Source organism: Xyrauchen texanus, chromosome 9 (assembly GCF_025860055.1).
Source record: "Xyrauchen texanus isolate HMW12.3.18 chromosome 9, RBS_HiC_50CHRs, whole genome shotgun sequence".
Classification (NCBI taxonomy): Eukaryota; Metazoa; Chordata; class Actinopteri; order Cypriniformes; family Catostomidae; genus Xyrauchen; species Xyrauchen texanus.
The window spans coordinates 8,679,329-8,701,428 of NC_068284.1; the positions used below are offsets into that span (position 1 = coordinate 8,679,329).

Consider the following 22,100-nt stretch of genomic DNA (forward strand, 5'->3'; position numbering starts at 1 on the left):
CATAGGCTGGTGATGTAATCCATTTGAGTGCATGAAGTATGTCTTTTACACAAAGTCTGTGTGGGCCTTTAAGAGACATCAGTGTTGGTAAATATAATATGCATTAGCTTTACTGTCAAAAACACAGTGAGAAATGTGGGGATTCCCTTTGCCAGAAACAAACAAAACATGTCCCACCTACTTTACACACGTGCATCACTACATCTGTACAACCTGTCATAGTCCAGTGCACATAACTTATGCCCATTGAGAGTGGGATTTGAGAGGGGCAAATAAATAATGTGCACAAAACAACAGAGTAAGCTCACTAATCAGAGCTGTGTGCAAACAGGGAGTTTTGTTATAATTACGAAGCCATAATGTTACATAGCCAAAGAATACAAAGAGGCAATGAGTGAAATATGGGTTTTAAGGAGCTTTAACTGTGGGTTGGATAAAGGGAGGTGACACTCCTATTCTACTTTTCTGAAATGCAAAAACTGTGCCTTTTTGAAATTCACAAGTTTTTAAAACTACGCTATGTAACTTTTGGCCCTCTAGCGAACGAAGCATAAAACTGCATGTTACTTGTGGAGGAAAATGTTTTGCTAATTACGTGTGTTGGGCTTCAGCTCTGCTCTTTTGGACAGCAGATGAATCTGATGGTTTGAGGTGTACTTGTGTACCCATTGCGATAACTACAAAAAACAAATGCAGATTATCACACTGATCATAAAACTTTTGCTACATAGTGAAGCAAAATACCTAGCTCAAGAGATAACCTGTTTAGCTGGAAATGGTCGCTAGTTGGCTAATTAGATAGATGAATATGTAGCTAGCTTGCGGTCCCACAAAGTAAAACATTTTCCATTGTCCTTTTTCGAGTGGCTACCGCACTAATGTTAGAGAGCTTCCTGGCTACCTATCTGTCCGATAATATCTTGCCTGTTGAGCTAGAATAAAGCCATGTCTTGGTCGGTTTTAAATCCTAATCCTTGAGTTGTCGCCACCTCTGAAAGCCAAGCCAGTGTTGATTCACGTTTTATTACATGCTCTGTTGCATTCCTTTTTTGCTTGCAGACTCTTCTCAGTTCAAGTTTTCTTTATTTTTACAATGGATGATTCCCCACAGGATTGCCTTTTTGAATGATCCACGGTCAGTGTTGCTCACTGGTTGTTGCTACAAGTTTTCAGCTTCAAGCTACTCCCACGCTTCCTACCGCACCATACATGCGCTTAGTTGGACCTTCTTTTCTTTATTTTTGATCATGGCATAAACACACATGGACAAATGACGGAAGTTGACACATTCTTGGGAAATCTGTCCCCACAGCTATAAAATATGGTTATTATAGGCTTACCACAGTGAATCAGGCACTGAATAAGGCAAAAACATGGTTTGGAAGATGGATTTTTGGTGTTCTCGCTCAATAATGAAATTTTGTTGACCATTGTCCTACTCTATATTTCTCTGACTCTCTTGAATAGAGTGCTACAGTTGGGTTCCGGAATGCATTTTCATATTTTAATTTCCTTATGCAGAATACAATTTTGACAATAAACTATAAACCTTTTAAAACAGACCTACTGTGAGCTCTTTCTTAATCAATGTTACATGCTTCTGTTAAAGCCATCAGTCCACGTTATTTCAAATTTATTTATTTTTTATTGTGTTTAATAGTGGAATTTCTTCTGAAGAACTACACTACACATGATCCTTAAGAGAAAAATCCACCAACCAAAGAATCACAGCCAACAAAGCACACCAAAAGAGCTCTGCAGTGACTGCCTACTACAATGATGCACTGTGGTTGGCACAATCGAGTTGGATTCCCTATACTCTCAAGCTACTTATACAGATGTAAATTTCTGAATATTTTGCAATAAAATTAGAATATATTGTTTCTATACTTATATTCAACAACTTTAAATCAATAGTTTTATATTTTTCCATAATTTTTAATTCAATTACGTCATTTGCAATGCTTCATGGGATTATAGTTCTTGCCCTTATAAAAGATGTTAAGTATACAGTCTACCTTTGTTTTTTTGTCCGATTTTCAAATACTCTTTTGCTTCAATTCAAAGTTTGTAATTGTGGTGATTCAGCTCAGAGCTGAATGGTATGGTTCATGACTTAGAACTCTTTTATGAAGGATTTTATGAAATCCCTATGGAAGAAATGAATGGGAAAAATATGGTTGAGCACTGTTGTGTTTATTCCCATTATTTCCCATTTCCCCTCTCATCGCAGACCTACCTTTGTCCAGCACTGGTCCGAAGATGGCCAGGCTATCATTGATCGTGGTGCAGTTCCATCTGCGGCCGCGGAATTGGTGCTGGCACTCTTGAATGCCGATCTTGACACCCTCTGCCACGCTGGGCATAATTTCCACATAGTTGCGGCAGAAGCGGAGCTGTTTTGGCACCAGGCCAGGGATGGAGCTGCACAGGATGGGCTGGGAACCCAGAGAAGAGTACTGGTGGCCCACAGCTAGAGACCTGCCAGGGACGACACATAGGTGAGCAATTGTCTGGTCTTATCCTTAATATATTAAACACTTTTGCCACTTGAAATATATTTTCGAATCTGGAGGTCGGATTGACTACCAGGCAAGTCCATGACAATAAGTGTAGCAGCCACAAATTAGTATAATAGAGCCCAACAAAGGATTGAATGCAATACATCCCTGTTGAAGAGACCAGCTTAAATCAGTTTTAGATCAAATTAGATGGTGCTGATCTAGCTGGTGGTGATGGTCATTGTCAACGAGAATGGCCTTTTTGGTGAAGCTGGCTGACAACGTTAAGCTAGTTAAGAAGCCTGTCGGGGGCACCAGCATTGAGAACACAACATATGCTGTTGACCTGCAATGCTGGTTTAACCAGATTAGCTCAAAACACAGACCCTGCTTCATGACCTGCTCATGTTTATAGCATTAGAGCAGGTGTTACATCTGCAAAGATTGCTGAAATAGGCAGAATAGTATAATTTGAACAATTATGGGATCAAGGTGTAATGTGATTACTCTTTAATGGATGGACTCCAGGTCCCAAAATTAGGAGATCAATCTGACATTTGGCATCATTTGTACTACATCATTTCAAATCTACACCGGGAGGAATTATTGTGCTTTTGTTTGTTGTTCGAACCTGTGTAGGCAATCTTTTGCCTTGTGGGAGGGGTTTGAATAAAGCCATAACACATGTTGCTAAGTGGTAAACAAACATGAAAGACCCAGGTAAGACGGGAGTAGTATACTGATCAAGGGTTCACAGTGCGGGACAGGCACCTTGTCATTAAGGGCCACCGACATCCTTAAACTGTCCAAAAGTGAAATAGGTCTGTGGCTTCATGTAATGACAGTGCACTCGGTTCTGGCTGAGCATCAGAGCATGCTTGACTTACGGTAGTTTGAACTCGACCATTCTTTGATGACACAAGGCTCAGATGCGACATGTGCTGACACGCTCTGCACTTACTATTCGGAGTTTCCATTGCTAAGTTGTGGAAAGTTTGTAAACTGTTGTTACTATTGTTGTTTGGCTTCCATATTTCCAGGCTTTTATGTTGTCAATGCCAGTTATAACATACAGTCTGTTAATAATTTGCATTTTTATCAGTAGTGAAGAAAGAAACAGTGCAAGGAAATGTTTTAAATATGAAACAGTGGGTAAAGAAACTGACTACATGAGGCTATATTATTACCTTTAACAAATTCAAAAGTAATATTCTAAACTGGTTGACTTATAAACTTGGATGTGCATCATTGCAGTCTCTACAATAATGAAACATATGGAAAATATGTACATACTGTATTTGGGAAAAATAAATTCAACAAATGTTAAAAGTTATATACTGGCCAACAAACAAAGTACTATAACTCTACCCTAACTATAATAAATTGAAAACAAGATTTTATTTTAGAACATGATTTCAAGTATAAAAATGTATCTTGGAAAAAGTAGGATACAAAAGTTGTCTCTAATGATGCTAAACGTTTTTTGTTCTTTTTAATTTAAACATTCTTTTTAATTTAAAAGTTTAAAACATATATACAATTAACATACTATATTTATAATTCAGCGAACAAAGCCCGCCCAACAAATGGAACATAAAACTTCTGTGAATTATGCAACAAATAAAACAAGATATCTAAAATAAAACCATAATATCACTCAAACAAACTTTATCATCACATTTTATCTGCATAGAAAGATTTGTACTTTTTTATATTTATTGGTACTGCAAATAAAATGTCTTTCAGAATACTTGATATATCTGCTGTGTTTATTTTATTTTCAACTATAGCATTTCAACTTCTGCACAGAAGTGTCTGCAAAGGTATCAGCAGTCTCAATTAGCTGTGTGAGTGTTGACCTGTGTTGTAGGCTGATTACTAATCACAACAAGAGGGCTCCTTGCTGACCCCTGGCCAGCAGTCATTAGACCTGAAGGGCTTTCTCAATGACAAAGACTACGACACTCCCTCATCAGCTGATCTGCCACCAACCAGTTCCTCTGCCTGATGCATTCCACAACACTTCCTCTCATCCATTGTTATGTTGGGGAAGCTATGGATCTCTGTCTGTTAAGGAAATGGATGATGCCTTAGGCTGTTTTCAGACTTGATTTGATTGCTTGGTCCGAATCCGATTTCGGTTCCAGCCCTTGTCCTGCCCTCAAAAGTTTTTTTTTCTAAAAGGCGGTAAACGTGAAGTAGCATTACCTGTGTACCTGTTGTAACAAGGTAACATATCAAGAGGAGAAGGTGCCAGCTTCACTCTATTATTGATGTAATTGTAACTTCATATTTACCGTCAAAACTTTCCACTCACATTTTTCTGCCAAGGATGTATCTCAAGAAATGCGAAGAATGAAAACTACTTTCCAAAGACAATTTATTCAGAAATAAGCAACTTCAGGACCATGAAGAGATGCTAATTATATTTTATCAATAACTGTTCATATCCAAGAGTTTGGATGGATTGTTTTGATCTCAATTGTGAGCCATACTAGAGTTCACAAGATCCGTAACCTTTTAAGCGGACTCGGGCGCGGTTTACTGGTGAGCACTTGAGTTCCGAATTTTTTTTTCTCACCAACAGTGAAAACGCCCTCAGATCAACCTTGTTGGCCAATACAAATTTAATTGGCTGTTATTGTACATTGGAAATTTCTCCACTTTTAAAGAAAGTACCGTTTCCTAAACAGACTATGTGTAGGACAAAAAAGTACACATGCTAGTCACTGATAAGCAGCTAACAACTTCCAACAGTTCTATGACTACTCTTGTCTCAGTTGACTTCAGTAAGTTATAGAGTGCATGCTTTGAGTAAGTTGATCACTGACATGATTAACCTATGAGTCAGCCATTTTTCCATCTTTCTCTGTGAGGAGCTTAATCTGAATCTGGATTTTACTGTAAGGACTAAGCAAGTTTAGAACAAGAGGAAACTTGAATGGAACTGGCCTGAGAGAAGATCCAAACCCCATCTAGCAGGGTGTAGCCAAACTATGAGGATTTGTTCACTAACTCCTATTACAATTTGACCTCTTTTTAGCCTTTGTCAGTCCTTCACTTCAGGGGCAGAGTAGCCTCGCGAACCAATGGCACGTGACCTTTACGTTCTCCCTGCCCAGCCCGTCTGTCTCGCACTCTTGCATGCATTTCATTTACATGCATACAATACACAACCACACACACACACACACAGTGATTCCACCAAAACATCTTGCATCTGGTATCAAATACAACAAAATGTTGAATCCTCCTCCCATCAGAGCATTTTTCTTTTGAGTATTTTTGTAACTCCCATTAATCTCAATGAGTGTGTTCTTACACCGTTCTTATTATGCAAGATCTTATGATGATTATGACCATGTTTTTGACTTTTTAAAAAGGTGGATTTTTGGTAGTTACCAGTGTATTATTGTGCATGTAAATGAGCTCAATATTAGTTCTCGTAAGATTCTCAATACTGTAATAAAGAATTTTCCGATACTTTAAATAATTTTAATTTATTGTAATACAATGATTTAATTTTTATTTAAATCTGCATATATTACAATACAACAAATACTACCATGATGTATAAATACTTAATTTCAATATAATTATTTCCTAAAGTAATAAAAAAAATAGACTAAATAAAAGGCTTAAACAATAATTAATTAGAAATAAAAATATTTTTTTAATTATAATAATTGAATTAGTTTTTATTTATTATTTATTTATTTTATTGGTAAAATATGAAGCATGCATGCATGTTTATTTTTGGGTGAAAAACGGCAATAGCATGTCCTTGACAGGTTTCATAATAAGCCACGAGGGGCAGTTTGTCACACTGATTTAATATATTAACAAGTAATATAGTTCACTATCCTAGCTACACTCACTGATCACTTTATTAGGAACACCTGTACACCTACTTATTCATATGATTATCTAATCAGCCAATAGTGAGGCAGCAGTGCAATGCATAAAATCATGCAAAAATGGGTCAGGAGCTTCAGTTAATGTTCACATCAACCATCAGAATGGGGAAAGATGTGATCTCAGTGATTTGGACCGTGGCATGATAGTTGGTGCCAGACGGGGTGGTTTGAGTATTTCTGTATCTGTTGATCTCCTGGGATTTTCACACACAACAGTCTCTAGGATTTATTCATAATGGTGCCAAAAACAAAAAAACCCCAGTAAGCAGCAGTTCTGCAGATGGAAAAACCTTGTTGATGAGAGAAGTCAACGGAGAATGGCCAGACTGGTTGGAGCTGACAGAATGGCTATGGTAACTCAGATAACCATTCTGTACAATTGTAGTGAGCAGAATAGCATCTCAGAATGCACAACAGGTCGAACCTTGAGGCAGATGGGCTACAACAGTAGAAGACTAGGTTGGGCACATTATTAGGACCGTAGTGGTCATATAAAATGCTCAGTGTGTGTAGAAGCTGATTACATTAATGTGGAAATAGATTTGGTGTTCACAGGTGTGTGCATTGTCTGTTTTATAACAGTTTTCATCGTTGGCTCATCCAATCAAATTCTAGAGCCAGTACACTCCGTTTCACAGTTTTTACAGACAAACGGTTTGTGGGTGAAGATTTCATCAAGCGTGGACAGCCCTCAGGTGGACTGCAGTCAAAACTAAAGTGATAATTAATAGGCTCTGCTGACAGCTAGAATCACCACCTCATACTTTGGTATTATGCTCTGCCAGAAGCTGATAAATTTTAGACGTCACCAGCGCTGAGTGAGGTGAACAGGTGGATCAGTGACAGTCCTCGCGCTCAGCTGTCTTGGGCGTGTGTCTGTTCCTCTCATCAGGAGTAACTCATGAAATTGAGATGATCATTCAGAAAGAACAGAGAAACCAGGCCCTCAAAACACAACACAGCTGAATTCCGGAAGTATCTAAAATGTGCCGGTTGCACTATATGTTCATGCAACTCCTGAACAAACAGAAATCACTGCGCTGATGTTTCTGCTTGAGATTAACTGATACTGAGCACTGCAATTTTTTTTAATGTTGTACATTAATTACTGTAATGCAGAACCTAAAATAATTTAATTACTGTTTTATTTTGCTTCATGAAACAATAACTAAATTGAACTATAACCATAAAAACATAATGTGCATATTATATTTTACAATAGTTTAACAGTGCCCTAACTTCAATAACATAATAAAATAATATTAATAATAATCATAACAATGAACATTATTGTTTACAAATAAAGTCAGTTATAATATATTGGAGTGTTTTTTAACTAGATTTAGTTTTGTAATTAGATTTTGTCATATTTCGGTGGACCTCAAGGCTGGACTGGGAAGAGAAATTGTCCCAGTTGTGGGGTGAGCATGTTCGCTGTCCTTTTCTGCATATTGCGGTGCCGTTTTGTGGTCCGTTCTGCAAAAGCGCCGGCTTATTGTTGCTTATCGCGGCCCATTCGGACCACCGGCCCGCTCGGTTCTCCCGATGGCCATTACGCCCTTGATCGGCCCAAAAGTGCGTCGGCCCACCGGGAAAATGAGTATGCCACAGTCCAGCCCTGGTAGACCTGATATTAAGAAAACGATAACCGAAGTAGAAAAGTGTGAATATTGATAAATACATGGGGTCAAACAAGTTATCTCTGGTTACTGTATCACTAAAATGTGTTGACATTGGAAAAACTGGAATTTTTCTTAGACATGTTGACCTTTGTCTGTTGAACCAATTAAAGTAAACACAAGCTTTTATGATGTTTTCCTCATTTGCATTAGGCCTGTGGAACTCATAGCATTCCTCATCTATGAACTCTGCAATTATGCCAAGTTGTCATATTTTTGTAAATACCCAACCAAACAAATGGCCAATTGACATCCATCCTCAACATTATAGAACATTACCATCTTTGCTTAACCTAAATCTCTTAAAGCGGGGTAATTAAAAGACAAAGGGGCAGAAATGAGCATTCCGTTTGCTTTGGAGTCTTACATATATTTGCTCACTTTTCATCTGAAGTGTATCCAGTCTAGGTTTTAATGCATATTTCAGCAAGCCCAAGCAAGTGCACCTCTGAATTACCACTTTACTTGTAGGCCCCGGGGCCACAGAGTCGACTTTGACATCAAGAGAGAAGTGTTTGAAAGAAGGAATGTGCGGCAAGATTTCACCTCCAGGTATTTATCTTTAAAGGTGGAGTTGGGGGGGTTGTAGGGTGCAGTCAGGCACTCATGTCATGCAGAGATCCAGGAAGCCATGTAACTGTCTCAGCTCTCCATACCTGCACCATGCCAAAAACTTCGCTTGGGAACCGAGAACATGTACTTATTCAGAACTGGTTCCATTTTTTTTTATAGATGGAACACCACGCTTAACTACATTGTCTCCAACACCGCTACTGAATCTAAAGTGCCATGGTGAAAGAAATTATATTTTATAAATAAATAATGTGTTGTGAGCTTGCCGTCTGAGTCGATTGTCTTTCTATTGTGTTGTCCTCACTGGTTGTAAGCATCTATATATTTCAGTTATTTTTAATAATTGGTTAAAATGTCTCAAAGTCATGAGTTATTGGTTTCAATCAGTCTAATGATTCACTCACTCACTGAATCAGTCTGAGTGAATCTTGACTTACTCACTGTACCACAAGTCATTACTTTCGTAATGTCAAACAAGAACTGTTACCGTGACAGTCTGTACTAAGGGGTTGTGAAACTTCAGTCAGTGTTATTGAATGGTTGTTTATATTTTAAACACCTGTAAGTAAAGAGACACATTTCAAATGAGGGGTCTTCTTCAAGTACTAAAATAATCTCTAATAAAATTGTAAAGAATCAGAATCATTAAATGGTCTCAGAAACCAAAATCGTTAAATTCCAAACCAAAATTTGCTCACATTCATAAGGTGGATTGTTCTTCAAGTACTAAAAGAGTCCATAATGGAATTTTTAAGAAACCAGAATCATTCAATAGAATCGGAACCATAATCGTTAAATTCCAAACCAAAAATTGCTCACTTTACGAAGCTGGGCTCTTCTTCAAGTACTAAAAGAATGTGTGACGGAATTGCTAAGGAACCATAATCATTAAATAAAATCAAAATCATTAAATTCCAAAACAAAATTGTTCACTTTCTGAAGGTAGGCCCCACTTCAAGTACTAAAAGATTCCGTAACAGAACTGTTAAGGAACCAAAGTCATTTAGTAAAATTGTAACCATAATCGTTAAATTCCAAACCAAAAATTGTTCACATTGCGAAGGTTGGCTCTCCTTCAAGTATTAAATGAATCTGTGATGGAATTGGTAAGGAACCAGAATCCTTAAATAGAATCAAAATCAAAAATGTTAAATTCCAAACCAAAATTGTTCACATTGCGAAGGTTGCCTCTTCTTAAAGTACTACAATAATGTGTAATGGAATTATTAAGGAACCGGAATCATAAAGTGGCTTCGGAAACCAAAATCATTACATTTTGAATGAGTCCCATCCTTATCAATAACCTCTTCCACCACTGCCTTGCCACACCAGCAAAAGGCTAAATTGGGTTGTGGGTAAGCTGTTGTCCAGGGGATATATATATATATATATAAAAAATTACACCATGAAATAACAAATGCTGTCAAAGAGTGATTGGTTATAGCAAAATGGCTTGCTTTCAAGCAGTTCTGAGCAAAGTTATTACCAGCCTTAAGTTATAGGCATAGTTGTCACAGCTCTAGCATGGCTGGAGTTGATCATATCACATCACATAACTCTCTCAACTGGAGAACTGCAAGCCACCCTTGTGAGTTAAATTGCCTAGTGATGTAAATATGTTTTGATGTATGTCGTTTCTGTGAGGGGAACCAAAATTTTCTTATGGCACTTCTTGCTTGGAAATAAATATACCTAACAATTAAATCTAGCAAGTAAATTGCTATATTAATATATCAGAATGTTTTACATTTACATTAATCAAAGCTATGATATCGGTGTTGCTTGAGCCATATTCTACGAACTGAGCAATACTGTAGGTAACACTGTAAAAATTTGACCAGCCACAATTAAATGAAGTCAGAATTAGTTTTTTTGTCTTAAACAAGATAAGATATTCTCATAGCAAAAAATATTCCAAAATAAATAATAAAAAACAGCATAGGTTTGTCCAAGTCAAAAAAGACACTTTTGAATACTTTTTGAAATGCTCAGATTTGACCATGAAGCTATCTTTAATTAATTGTTGAAAAACAAGCAGCTTCAGAGGGAATGAACAATCAGCTTGACAGGAGCTGTATTTATTAATGGTATTTACACCTCAATAGTTTGATAGGTTTGTCTTAATTGTTAGTTTATATGATGGTTAGTGCAGCACTTGTGTCCAGCGCACCCCTGCATTGCCTACCCACAATAAATAAACATTTCTGGATGCTTTTCTCAGTTTTAACTCAACTGGCCTTGTAAATGAGAAGGAAAGCTCGGCTTTTAAAGTCTCAAGAGGGTCAGACAGACAACAGTTAACTAAAAAGAGTTGACTGGCCTGTGAATAATGACCTACTCAATTACAGCTTTTACAACCATTGAGAAACCTCTGCTTTATTGTCACGCTTCTCTGAAACCATGCATTGGTGAAGTTCTTGAAAACTGCTTGAAAGTTTGCCGTGTGTCAGATCTGCAATGAGCTGTTGTGAGATTTTGCACAATCCTTAAGTTATAGTTATAGAAGAAATGCAAATGTATTTGTTTTTGTTTTGTCCTTAAATAATAATACAATTCATCACAATATACTAAACAATCAGTTAGATAGCCTATATGTAAAATACTTTTCTATCTTCCTCAGCTACCTATTCTATTGATTTATTATTCAATATTTTTTTATCAAAAGTTTCACTTAAACTAAAATAATTAAAATCATGTGTTCAATATACAATAATGTTTATGAAAATACAATAGTTGAATATACAATTTAAACATATTCCGAAAGTTTAACTCTGACAAACTAAAATTAAACATCTAACAACATCAATGATGATCGATGACAAATGTATTGATTTATTATATTTACTTATTTAAGATAAACTGGTATGGTCTGCTTTACTGGAGGAGTCTGACACCCACCTTGTCACAAAATATATCAACGACAAAAGGATGACATTTGAACCATTTGGAGAATTATTATTATTACGCAGCTATTTCTTATTTATATTTCTTTTTTTCTTTTCTTTCTTTTTTTATATTTTAAGATTTTTAAATGGTTGCAAATAAATTATAAATATGTTTCAAATAATAAATTGCCATTTTTACAGTAATCAAAGGCTTGTCTTGATAAAGGTTTATACTGTAATTTAATTTAAAGGTGCTCACAAAATAATAACAGGTGCAAGACAGACAGACAGACAGACAGACAGACAGACAGATAGATAGACAGATAGATAGATAGATATTATTGTTATTGTCAAGCTCCATTTGGACCCTTATGATGATCAATTCTGCCTCAAACCTTAAAGCCGATCATCTTATCAGTATTGTTGACAGCTGACGTCATAGACATTTCCCGAAAATTGTCCCAAATCATTGTCAAGTTGAAAGCTTATCATGAACGTTTTCGAGACTCAATGTATTTCACAGAGAAAGGTTAAAAAAGTCATAAAACTTACCACCATATCGGGTAGCTTGCCATGACACGCGCGAGCCCACAAAAAAGAAAGAGGAAATATCCAAGAAATATCATCCTTGAAAAAGTTTGTCTTAAACAGACCCGCACACGCACTCACGCACACACTCATACACGCGTTTGTTAACAGAAAACACGAGTTGATGATGAGCGAGAATTCTCTCCGATAATCCTACTGCAGACTCCTGTGCGCGTTCATGAGGCACATATTAAAGTTGAAAGCAGCTTTGCGTTCGGACCCAATCAGAGGCTTTTGCCACGGGGGAAATTCTGATGATACAGTCACTCAGTCAGTCAGCCTGAACTGGTATGAGGTGCATGCTCAGGGCAGCGATTTAATAGTAATTGGCTTTGAGTGTTATATATATATATATATATATATATATATATATATATATATATATATATATATATATATATATATATATATATATATAAGGTTGTTTAAGGGTGGGTGGGGGGAACCCTGTGGATTGGGTAGCTATAACAACCTGTCAGGATTTCACCCTCCTGTTTGAAGCCCCTCATATGCAAAAATGAAAAAGTGTGAATTGCTTGCTTGCCTTGTGTTAGTGTTTCTAGCAGTTTTGCTTCTTTCGCTCTGTTGAGAACATGGACTAATTTGTTATTAATCATAGCTAATGATACAAATAATAATAAATGGTTTAAAATATGCTTAATTATATTTTATGGTGTATAATGTTACATTATCTATCTAAAGCTCCAACTACACCATCGGAAACGAAAAAACGGATGTTTTTTTCAAGTTTCTGCAAGTTTCATATTCAAATCCCTAAAAAAAAAAAATTATAATAATAATAATAATACAAAATAATAATAATAATAATAATAATTGAACGTGCAATCATCAGCCTGTGTATTGATATTCATTGATCCTCGACTCACCCCTGATCGGATGCGGTTTGTGGTTGAACAGGTGTTTTTTCTAGATCAAATGGATCGTCTCAAGTCGAGCAATATATCTGAAAATATCTACATTATAGGACTACCTGATGAATGAATCATTCGTTTTGCCTAACACTAATTTTTAAAATACAACGAATGACTAACATGCAGATATAATCGGTGAATTCTTTCCGACTATTAACTATTTAAATAATTATTAAATTATTAACTATTTATCAACTATTACATGAGACTGCATATTTTGACACAATGGGAATTTACGTACTACAATAATGAGACTATATATATATATATATATATATATATATATCCTCAAAACTGTTATGAAATCTTTTCCAAAAGCAGAAATAAGTGATATGCTTTATTATTTTTTTCTAGGGTCATAAGACTCCGTGCCATGTCAAATTAATGTAAAATGTAGCTATTATATCATGTTGTTCACTACTTATAAACAAACTATTATGATGTCATGTTTACCTCTGATTGTGTTCAAAAACTCTTAATGAACTCATTTTTTGTTTGATAAATAATCTTGTAATTAATTAACTCATTTATTCATTAATTTTCTCATGCGTTCATTCTTCATTTATTTTATCAGTAATTTAACGATTGCAACTAATAGTTTACATTAAGTTTTAAAAAGCGCAGTCTAAGTTTCAAAATAACACATTTCTGTTGCATATGTCGCTCTCTAGTGGCGATGAGTAGCAACAAACTTAAAGGGACAGTTCACCCGAAAATGAAAATTCTCTCATCATTTACTCACCCTCATGACATCCCAGATGTGTATGACTTTCATTCTTCTGCTGAACACAAATATAGAGTTTTAGAAGAATATTTCAGCTCTGTAGGTCCTCACACTGCAAGTGAATGGTGACTGAATGGTGCTGAAAAAATCCACAAAAATCTTTCTTTGTGTTCAGCAGAAGAAAGAAAGTCATACACATCTGGGATGTCATGAGGTTGAGTAAATGATGAGAGAATTTTCATTCTTGAATTAACAAAATTATTAATTCTCTCATCGTTTACTCACCCAGTCGCCCTCATGTCATCTTAAACTTGTTTGGATTGCCCAATTCCCAATGCGCTCTAATTCCTCATGACTTGCCTCGATCCGGGTGGCAGAGGACGAATCTCAGTTGCCTCCGCTTCTGAGACATTCAGCCAGCTCATCTGGGCAATTGCTGGGCGCATTACTGCAGAGACCTAGCGCAGGTGGAGGCTTCACGCTATTCACAGAGGAATCCACACATATCTCACCATTCACCCCACCGAGAGCAACCACGAGGAAGGTAACCCACGTGACTCTACCCACCCTAGCAACCGGGCCAATTGGTTGCTTTGGAAGCCTGACTGGAGTCACTAAGCATGCCCTGGATTCGAACTCATGATTGCAGGGGTGGTAGTCAGCGTCTTTGCCTGCTGAGCTACCCAGGCCTTTAAATTAACATTTTTAGAAAAATATCTCATCTCTGTAAATCTATACAGTGCAAGTGATTGATGATCAAAACTCCAAAAGCTCTAAAAAGGCAGCATAAATTAAATCCATATGACACAAGTGATTTAATCCATCTCTTCTGAAGCGATCCAATCAGTTTTGGGCGAGAACAGATCAAAATGTAACTCATTTTTCACTGTGCATCTTGTCATTTCAGTCTTTAGGCATGATAATGATTTCCAGCTCGGTTGCACTTCCTAGTGCTTGATGTATGCACAGAGCACTAGAAGGTGCTATATAGGAAGTGTAATCAAACTTGAAATCATGATGGCCAAGGAAACTGTTGTCAAGATGTAAAGAGAAAAAGGAGTTAAATATGAGAAAAGGTCTGTTCTCACCCAAATTCAACTGGATCACCTCAGAAGACATTGATTAAACCAGTAAAGTATATGCTACCTTTATGTGCTTTTTGGAGCTTTGGTCACCATTCACTTACATTGATTGTATGGACAAACATCATCATATCTCCATTAAAATATCTTTGTATGTGTTCCACGGAAGAAAGTAAGTCAAACGAGTTTGAGATGACATAAGGATGATTAATTGATAAGATAATTCTTATTTATGAGTGAACTATCCATTTAAATGGCAGACACAATCTTACACTATAGAAGTTGCATACTGTAGCAGACTCTTTAACCATTAGATGTGTATTTTTTAATGACACAGTGAGTAGGTTATGGCAACATACACAGCAAATGGCATTTCCATACTGTATATACTACTACAGGATTCAGGATTATCATATAAAAAAATTAAAGAAGTCCATGCTAGTAACTTTCAAATCTGTGGCGTGTCTAAATCGTTAAGCTGACATTGAAACGTCCCCTTTTCCTGTCAACCTACAGCGACCTGTCCTACATCTCAGTACAGGGACTGCCCTCTATTGGCGAACACATGTTACAACATAGACAAACAGCACCGCAGTCCATTACATCACAGAACCAAGCGTGATTTATGCATTTATTAGGATCTTAATTACTTTGTTCTCTTATATGTTTTAAAAGATATTTCATATTAACAGCATAACCTTCCTGATAGGACAGAAATGTATTATAGTTTAGTCAGAGATTTTTTTTTTTTTTAAATAATCCTTCTTCAATACAGGCAGTGGCATGTCCAGGATTTTTTATTTTTTTGCCATGGATGGTGGTCTCGTCTTGCGGAGGATTCCGTCTGACTGGGTGGGGATTTGTCTACTGAGGGGAAATGCTGTGTCCTCCCAGACACGGGCGGAACATTGTTATGGACCATGTGCGACACGGACGGGTTAAGCCGTTGCGCGTCGTCTCCAGGACGTGAGCTGGGTGGCAAAGCTAATTTCTGGCCCCGCCCTTGAATACAGGCTATTACTGATGCTAAAACCTTAAGTGATACAGATTTCCATGCAAAAGACCATGAAGCCCCTTTGAAGGCTGCACACATTTAAGTACAGTATTTTTTTGTTATACTAAACTCTATACATAAATATGTTCAGTACGAGTGTATGGAATCTTGTTTGTACAGTGGAAACAACATCTGTGCATCAGGATATGTTTGCAGGTTTTCTCTGGAGAAGAGGGAGCAGAGGTGTGAGCCGAGGCATTTTTTCCACTCGTTGTAATCATGAGCTCACGGGCAGAGTCAGCACTCCAAACACACTCAGATGACATGAACAACTTCAGCTGCAGTCCATCCCACAATGCCTCTGCAGCAAATGTAAAAGCGACAGAAATGTTGCAGGTTCTGCTTCAGAGTCCAGCTAACAGAGCTTGAAGAGGGTGCTGTTTAGCCGCGGGTTTCAGTATACGGGCGGATTGTCTGCGCTATTATTCCAGCCATGAGAATGGAATATGATTAATGTCGCCCCCAGGTGAGTTTGAACCCAGTGAACCTTCACACTTTTTCCTCATTACCCAACGTGACTACCAGTTCATGATGACAAAAGTTCTCTAAAGCATCCCCTTTTCTTGACATTTGGGCCATTTACATGTAACAGGAATTCTTGCTACCGAGCTACTGCAGACAAACCCAACACATTACTTTAGTTAATGTTAAACCACAATGTAATATGGAGGAAGACGTTAATAAAACAGAGGCATAACTGGTTGTTTCGTCAACTATGGGCACTTTTATGTCCATGGGGTTGATTTCTATTAGAAATATTACATTTTTTCCCCTTTTTGTTTAATGAAGGTCACATTAAAAGTGTTTTGGAAACTTTGTACCATGCCTTAATTTTTCCTGCTTTTCAAATTCCTTTTACAGTTTGCATATTTATTTATTAATTTTGTTTCGATTTACCCTGATAACTAAACTTTACAATTTAAAAGCCATCATTAAACTTATAAAACAAAAATGTAAGACTATGATAATCGAGTCCATTTCAATCTTTACTGTGTCATTAAGAAAATATTAATCAATTTACACAAATTGCATCTCATTTTAATCATCTCAAAGTTTTTAGTTTTCTTTCAAGCTTTAAGGGAACAGTCACCCAAAAAAGAAAATTCTCATTTACTCACTCTCATGCCATCCCAGATGTGTATGACTTACTTTCTTTAGGCTCAGCAGAACAAAAATAAAGATTTTAAACAATATTTCTGCTCTGTAGGTCCATACATTGAAAGTGAATGGGTAACAAAAGTTTGAAGCTCCAAAAGCACATAAATGCACATAGGTTTGGATGAGAAACAGATCAATATTTAAGTCCTTTTTTACTATTGTATTTGGCGATTCACATTATTTGTGCATATCGCCACCTACTGGTCAGAGAGGAGAATTTATGGGAAATTGTTCTGTTTCTCACCCAAACCTATCATTCTAAAGTCATATGGATTACTTTAATGCTGACATTATGTGATTTTTGGAGCTTGAAAGGCTGAAATATTCTTCTAAAAATCTTGAAAGAAAGCCATACACAGTAAAACAAAATAGAAAATAATTTTTTTTCCCTATAAACAATATTTTGTCATCTTTTCTAATAAAGCTTTCATTTTGTCAAATTATAGGCACATATATATATTTTTATAAAAATACTTATTTAAAGCTGATGTAAATTCTTCAACACCAGCACGACCGAAATAAATTAAAATAAACAATGTATTTCAAAACAGCTTTCTGAATATGGCACTCATCTGCTGTTTTTCAAGTAGTCCCGCCCCCAACTCATGCCATTGGTTGAGTCATGTTGTTGGGGCAGGTTGCTCAAAACAAACACAGAGACACAGTGTTTACAGTTACAGTTTTCAAGGAAATTAACCTATGAACTTATAGTTGTCTCTGCATATTAAGATGGGATCATTTCAACACTGAAAATGTTACATACTTCAGCTTAAATTGAATTGCGTCTTTAGCATACGTAAAATGCTCACTCTGTCAAACAATTTTTTTGTTTATTATTATTTTTCACAAAATATTATCAAAATGAAAATTTAAAATGTGCAGGAAATAATATTTGTTGGTTCAGAGAAATTATGCTTCAGAAAATAATGACAGAATTCAACTGCGATGCATTTGTATATTGTTGGACATTGTTTGTAGAGAAATAAAATAATCTATTGAGAGTGTGAAATGCTTGTTCATTTTCTAAAAGGCCATAATGCCAAAAGTTTCCATAATTGAAGGAACACCCAGCTAAGAACTGCGAGCGGCACTAAATCAAGAATCTAAATTTTTTTTCTAGTTTTCGAAGCTTTTTAAATACACAATCTTTCAGCATCGAGCATTTACATTGCACATCTTTCACTTTTTCCCTCTGTGGGTAACAGAGGGACCTTGTATCAACATCATTGTGCTTCTAATGGCCTATTCTGACCTCACATTGAGGCCATAATGTCATAAGGAGAAATGCAAAGTCAAGGTGGTATCCAGAGGATTAAGTGAACTGGGTGGGCCAGACCTCCACATCAGCTTCACATCGCTTAAGCGTCTGCTTTCCAAGTTTCACCACCTTCTCAAAATTCTGCCTCAAACTGTACATGTATAACTTGAGTTACAAACACCGGGGAACAACTATAGGAGGTGGTAAATATTTAACATTTCTTGATACATTAAACATTTTGTGCTAAATAAATAAATAAATAAAGGTGTCTGATAACTAATTGTGTTAACTAGCAAATATCAATGCACCACAGCACATTATTTACAGTCAAAATGTGCCAAAAACTATTTTTTTTTTTTTAACTCAGTTGAACTCCGAGTCTAACGAATGTAAACATAATGGACAGCTGTTTAAGACTTTAAGAGAAAATTATGTTTAAACTATGTTGTCAATTAAAAACATTATGATGTTACTTTCTAGTGACACTAGGGGTCGTTCTTGAGAGCCCCAAAACACCTCATATCTTTGAGAAAAGGCCAATGAGAATAGGCGATTTGAATTTGCATGCCACTCCCCGGACATACGGGTATGAAAGGGAGCTGGAATGCAGAGTTCATTCCGATTTGTTTTCTTCGGAGCCGAGCGGTTGTGTATCAGCGAGCTGAATTCGACTGCTGTTCCATTCACCTCTACAGAAGCGTTAGCTGTTGGATATAGGCACATTCCAGCGGCTTTCTCTCCATCTGCACGCTCAGTCGCGTCTTTTAAAAGATGCCCTTCCGTCACTATATAGTTCCTGGGTGCGGTCATTTCCGCTCCGCCTCTGATGGCCATGATCACTGCTTTACGTGTCTGTGTCAGAATCACATTGAGGAATCATTCATGGATGGTTCATGTTCTCACTGCAAGAACATGGCCATGGCAACGTTGCGGTCGCGGCATTCCTCCTTCTGGGGAAAAGCCACTTCAGCTGTCCCCCCTGCTGTTCCTTCTACCTACGGGTATAAGATCGCCCCAGTTGTTGCTGAAGGCAATTCGGGGACTTCAATGGGTACTGTTCTGCCGGGTAATTCCCCACAGACTGCTCATTCCCTGACACGCTTGTTTGCTCCTGTCCAGTTCTGGAAGGAGACAGGCAGCTCGCCTCAGTGCCAGCCTAATATCTCTTTTGGAGCTCGCGGGTTGGATGAGATGTTGATCGTTGCATCGGAGAGCGCCTTGGTGATGTCAGATGCTGAGGACTCGACCGGGCTAGCCCCTTTGGTTGTGTCAGCTCAGTCTGAGGCCAACACAGAGCTGACCACTATGCTTGCCCGGGCTTAACGTGTGGAGTGTGGAGATCTTGGTCCTTCTGCAGAAGGGCATGATAGAGCCTGTCCCTCCAGCCGAGGTGAGGCAAGGGTTTTACAGCCCTTACTTCATTGTTCCAAAGAACGGTGGTGGGTTACGGCCAATCCTGGACTTCCGAGTTCTGAACCGGGCCTTGCACAGACTCCCATTCAAGATGCTGATGCAGAAGCACATTATGTCTCTGGCATTACATCTTGATTTTACCTTGACACAAACCCTTCCTACGGTTTTCATTCGATAGTCGGGCGTATCAGTACAAGGTCCTCCCCTTAGGCTTTTCCCTGTACCCTTGCGTCTTCACAAAGGTTGCAGAGGTAGCCCTTGCCCTGTTAAGGGAAATGGCCATTCGCATACTCAATTACCTTGACGACTGGCATTCAAGTCGTGTGGCTGTGAGGCCGCTCCTCTTTCCTTCATGGGACCTCTCTATGGTCCTGCAGGGCCTTCGGAGAGCACAGTTCGAGCCCCTAGAATCAGTCGAGTTAAATGCTGTCTCATTTAAGACCACCCTCCTTACTGCGCTCACTTCCATCAAGAGGGTCGGGGACCTGCGGAGAGTTCGGTCCGAGAGGCTCTCACGGGATCCTGAGACCCGACCGGGCTATGTGCCCAAGGTTCCCACTACCCCCGGAGGAGGTAGACCAAGCCTTATCATTGCTTTGTCTGGTGCGTGCTTTGTGCATCTACTTGAAGCCCATGTCATGTGTTTGCTACATCTTTACCCCCCTTCGGGGCAGGGTGTGGTATCCACAGGGTCTTTTCCCCCTGAAAGAATAGGAAAGAATGCCTTCCCTGATGCATTTTATGAGCATTACAAGGTCCCAGCTCTATCTGTGGAGAGAAAAACGTAGAGAGAAAATGCCGCGGCTGTCCAGCGACGTCATTGGCTGTAGTGAAGGTCATACGAGTTCATAGTATGAATGCAGTTGTACGATATCATACGAATTAGCAAAATTTTGAAAAGTCGTACTAATCCTGACGATTTCGCTGTGAGAGTGTGTTGGAGACTAGCGAAGTATAAATGAATCCCATCTTTCACCGGATCACGTTTGTGACTACTAAAGGCCATATACAGTATTTTCTCCACATATATTTTAATCTGTTCTTTAAGTAGGTTACTTTCAAAGATGTGACATCTGTTAAATTGGTTAAATCTCTTTTATTATGTGAGTGGATGCCATATTTTAGGACAATATATTAGGGTTATGTTTCTCATATGCCTGTTTTTCTATTCTAGCTTTTTTTTTTTTTTACTGTGTAACTGTTCTACATTTCTTAAATGAACAGTTGTAATTATAAGTTGTAGATCAAAATGCAGGTCGCAAAATAATCTTTTCAGCACATTGTTTTATACTTGGCTTACCTGTAATTATTTTCAACAATGTGCTGACTGTTATAATATGTTGGGTTACTTTTACTTGGTGGAATTTCGTTCACCTAGCTAGGTTTTCTCTTATTGGTCCTGCACTGCTATTTATCGTCTAACATTGATTTTGTGAATCATTCATTTTGTCTTTACCTAATAGTGAAATTAGTCATTGCGGATATTGCTTATTAAAATCATGATATGATAACAATTTATCTGCATCAATTGTGTCTGCATTGTTTTTTCCTACTTTTTTGTCCTTTGCCGATCAAAACCATAAAAACAATGATTTAAACAACCATTTGTACAACTGGACTTTTGACTTCAAATCTAGGCTCGGTCTCCCATACGACCCATTAAAATGACATGGTGATGAGCATGCAAATTGGCTAATATATATAAAACATTTAGCATTATACACTAAACAGAGTCAAATCTATTAAATAAAGGTGACTCATATTGGCCAGCACAACATAAACAAAAACTTTACATAGTGTTATTTAAGAAACAGGATGAAATCTCAGATCTTTCTAATTATCCGTAGGTATAGACTAGGGCAGCATGATTTGGACAGAAAGTCATATTGCAATTATTTAAAAAAATATTGTGATTGCGATTTAAACTGCTATTATGATGGTAATGTTTTCCACATGTTCAACAGCAAAAAGGCTGCTGGGGTTTTCATACTTGAGCCCTCTTAAAAAGAACCAAACTGAGACCTTTTTTCAGTTCAACCACAAACAAATAAATATATAAACAGTGAAACAAAGTCTTCTTCATATTGAAATTCTACCCATCCACAGTGTACCTGTTTATGTCCATTTTGTGATAGGGTCTCAGCCCACTTATCATCGTTATTTCATTTTTGAAACAGTTAACTTGAGTATTAGGGATGCTCCAATCAGGATTTTAACATCCGACACAATCTCCAATTTTCTTTTCATCTCATCAATTGATGCTGATCATTTAACTTTTTATCAGCAGCTCTGTCAAAACTGGTTATATGTAAGCTTTCTGCTCAATGTCATTGTTA

General features: G+C 37.4%; 1 protein-coding gene across 1 annotated transcript in view; it reads right to left on the minus strand.

The window, feature by feature from the left end:
• Positions 1 to 12,271, minus strand: part of LOC127649053 (protein Wnt-3a-like) — a 33,816-nt gene extending 21,545 nt beyond the window's left edge. The window contains exons 1-2 of the mRNA XM_052133947.1: positions 12,108 to 12,271; positions 2,240 to 2,481 (exon numbers count right to left, since the gene is read on the minus strand). Of these exons, the coding sequence (XP_051989907.1) occupies positions 2,240 to 2,481; positions 12,108 to 12,181 (316 nt within the window). The 5' untranslated portion in view covers positions 12,182 to 12,271. The remainder of the gene's footprint in view (positions 1 to 2,239; positions 2,482 to 12,107) is intronic.
• Between the last annotated feature and the right edge of the window lie 9,829 nt (positions 12,272 to 22,100).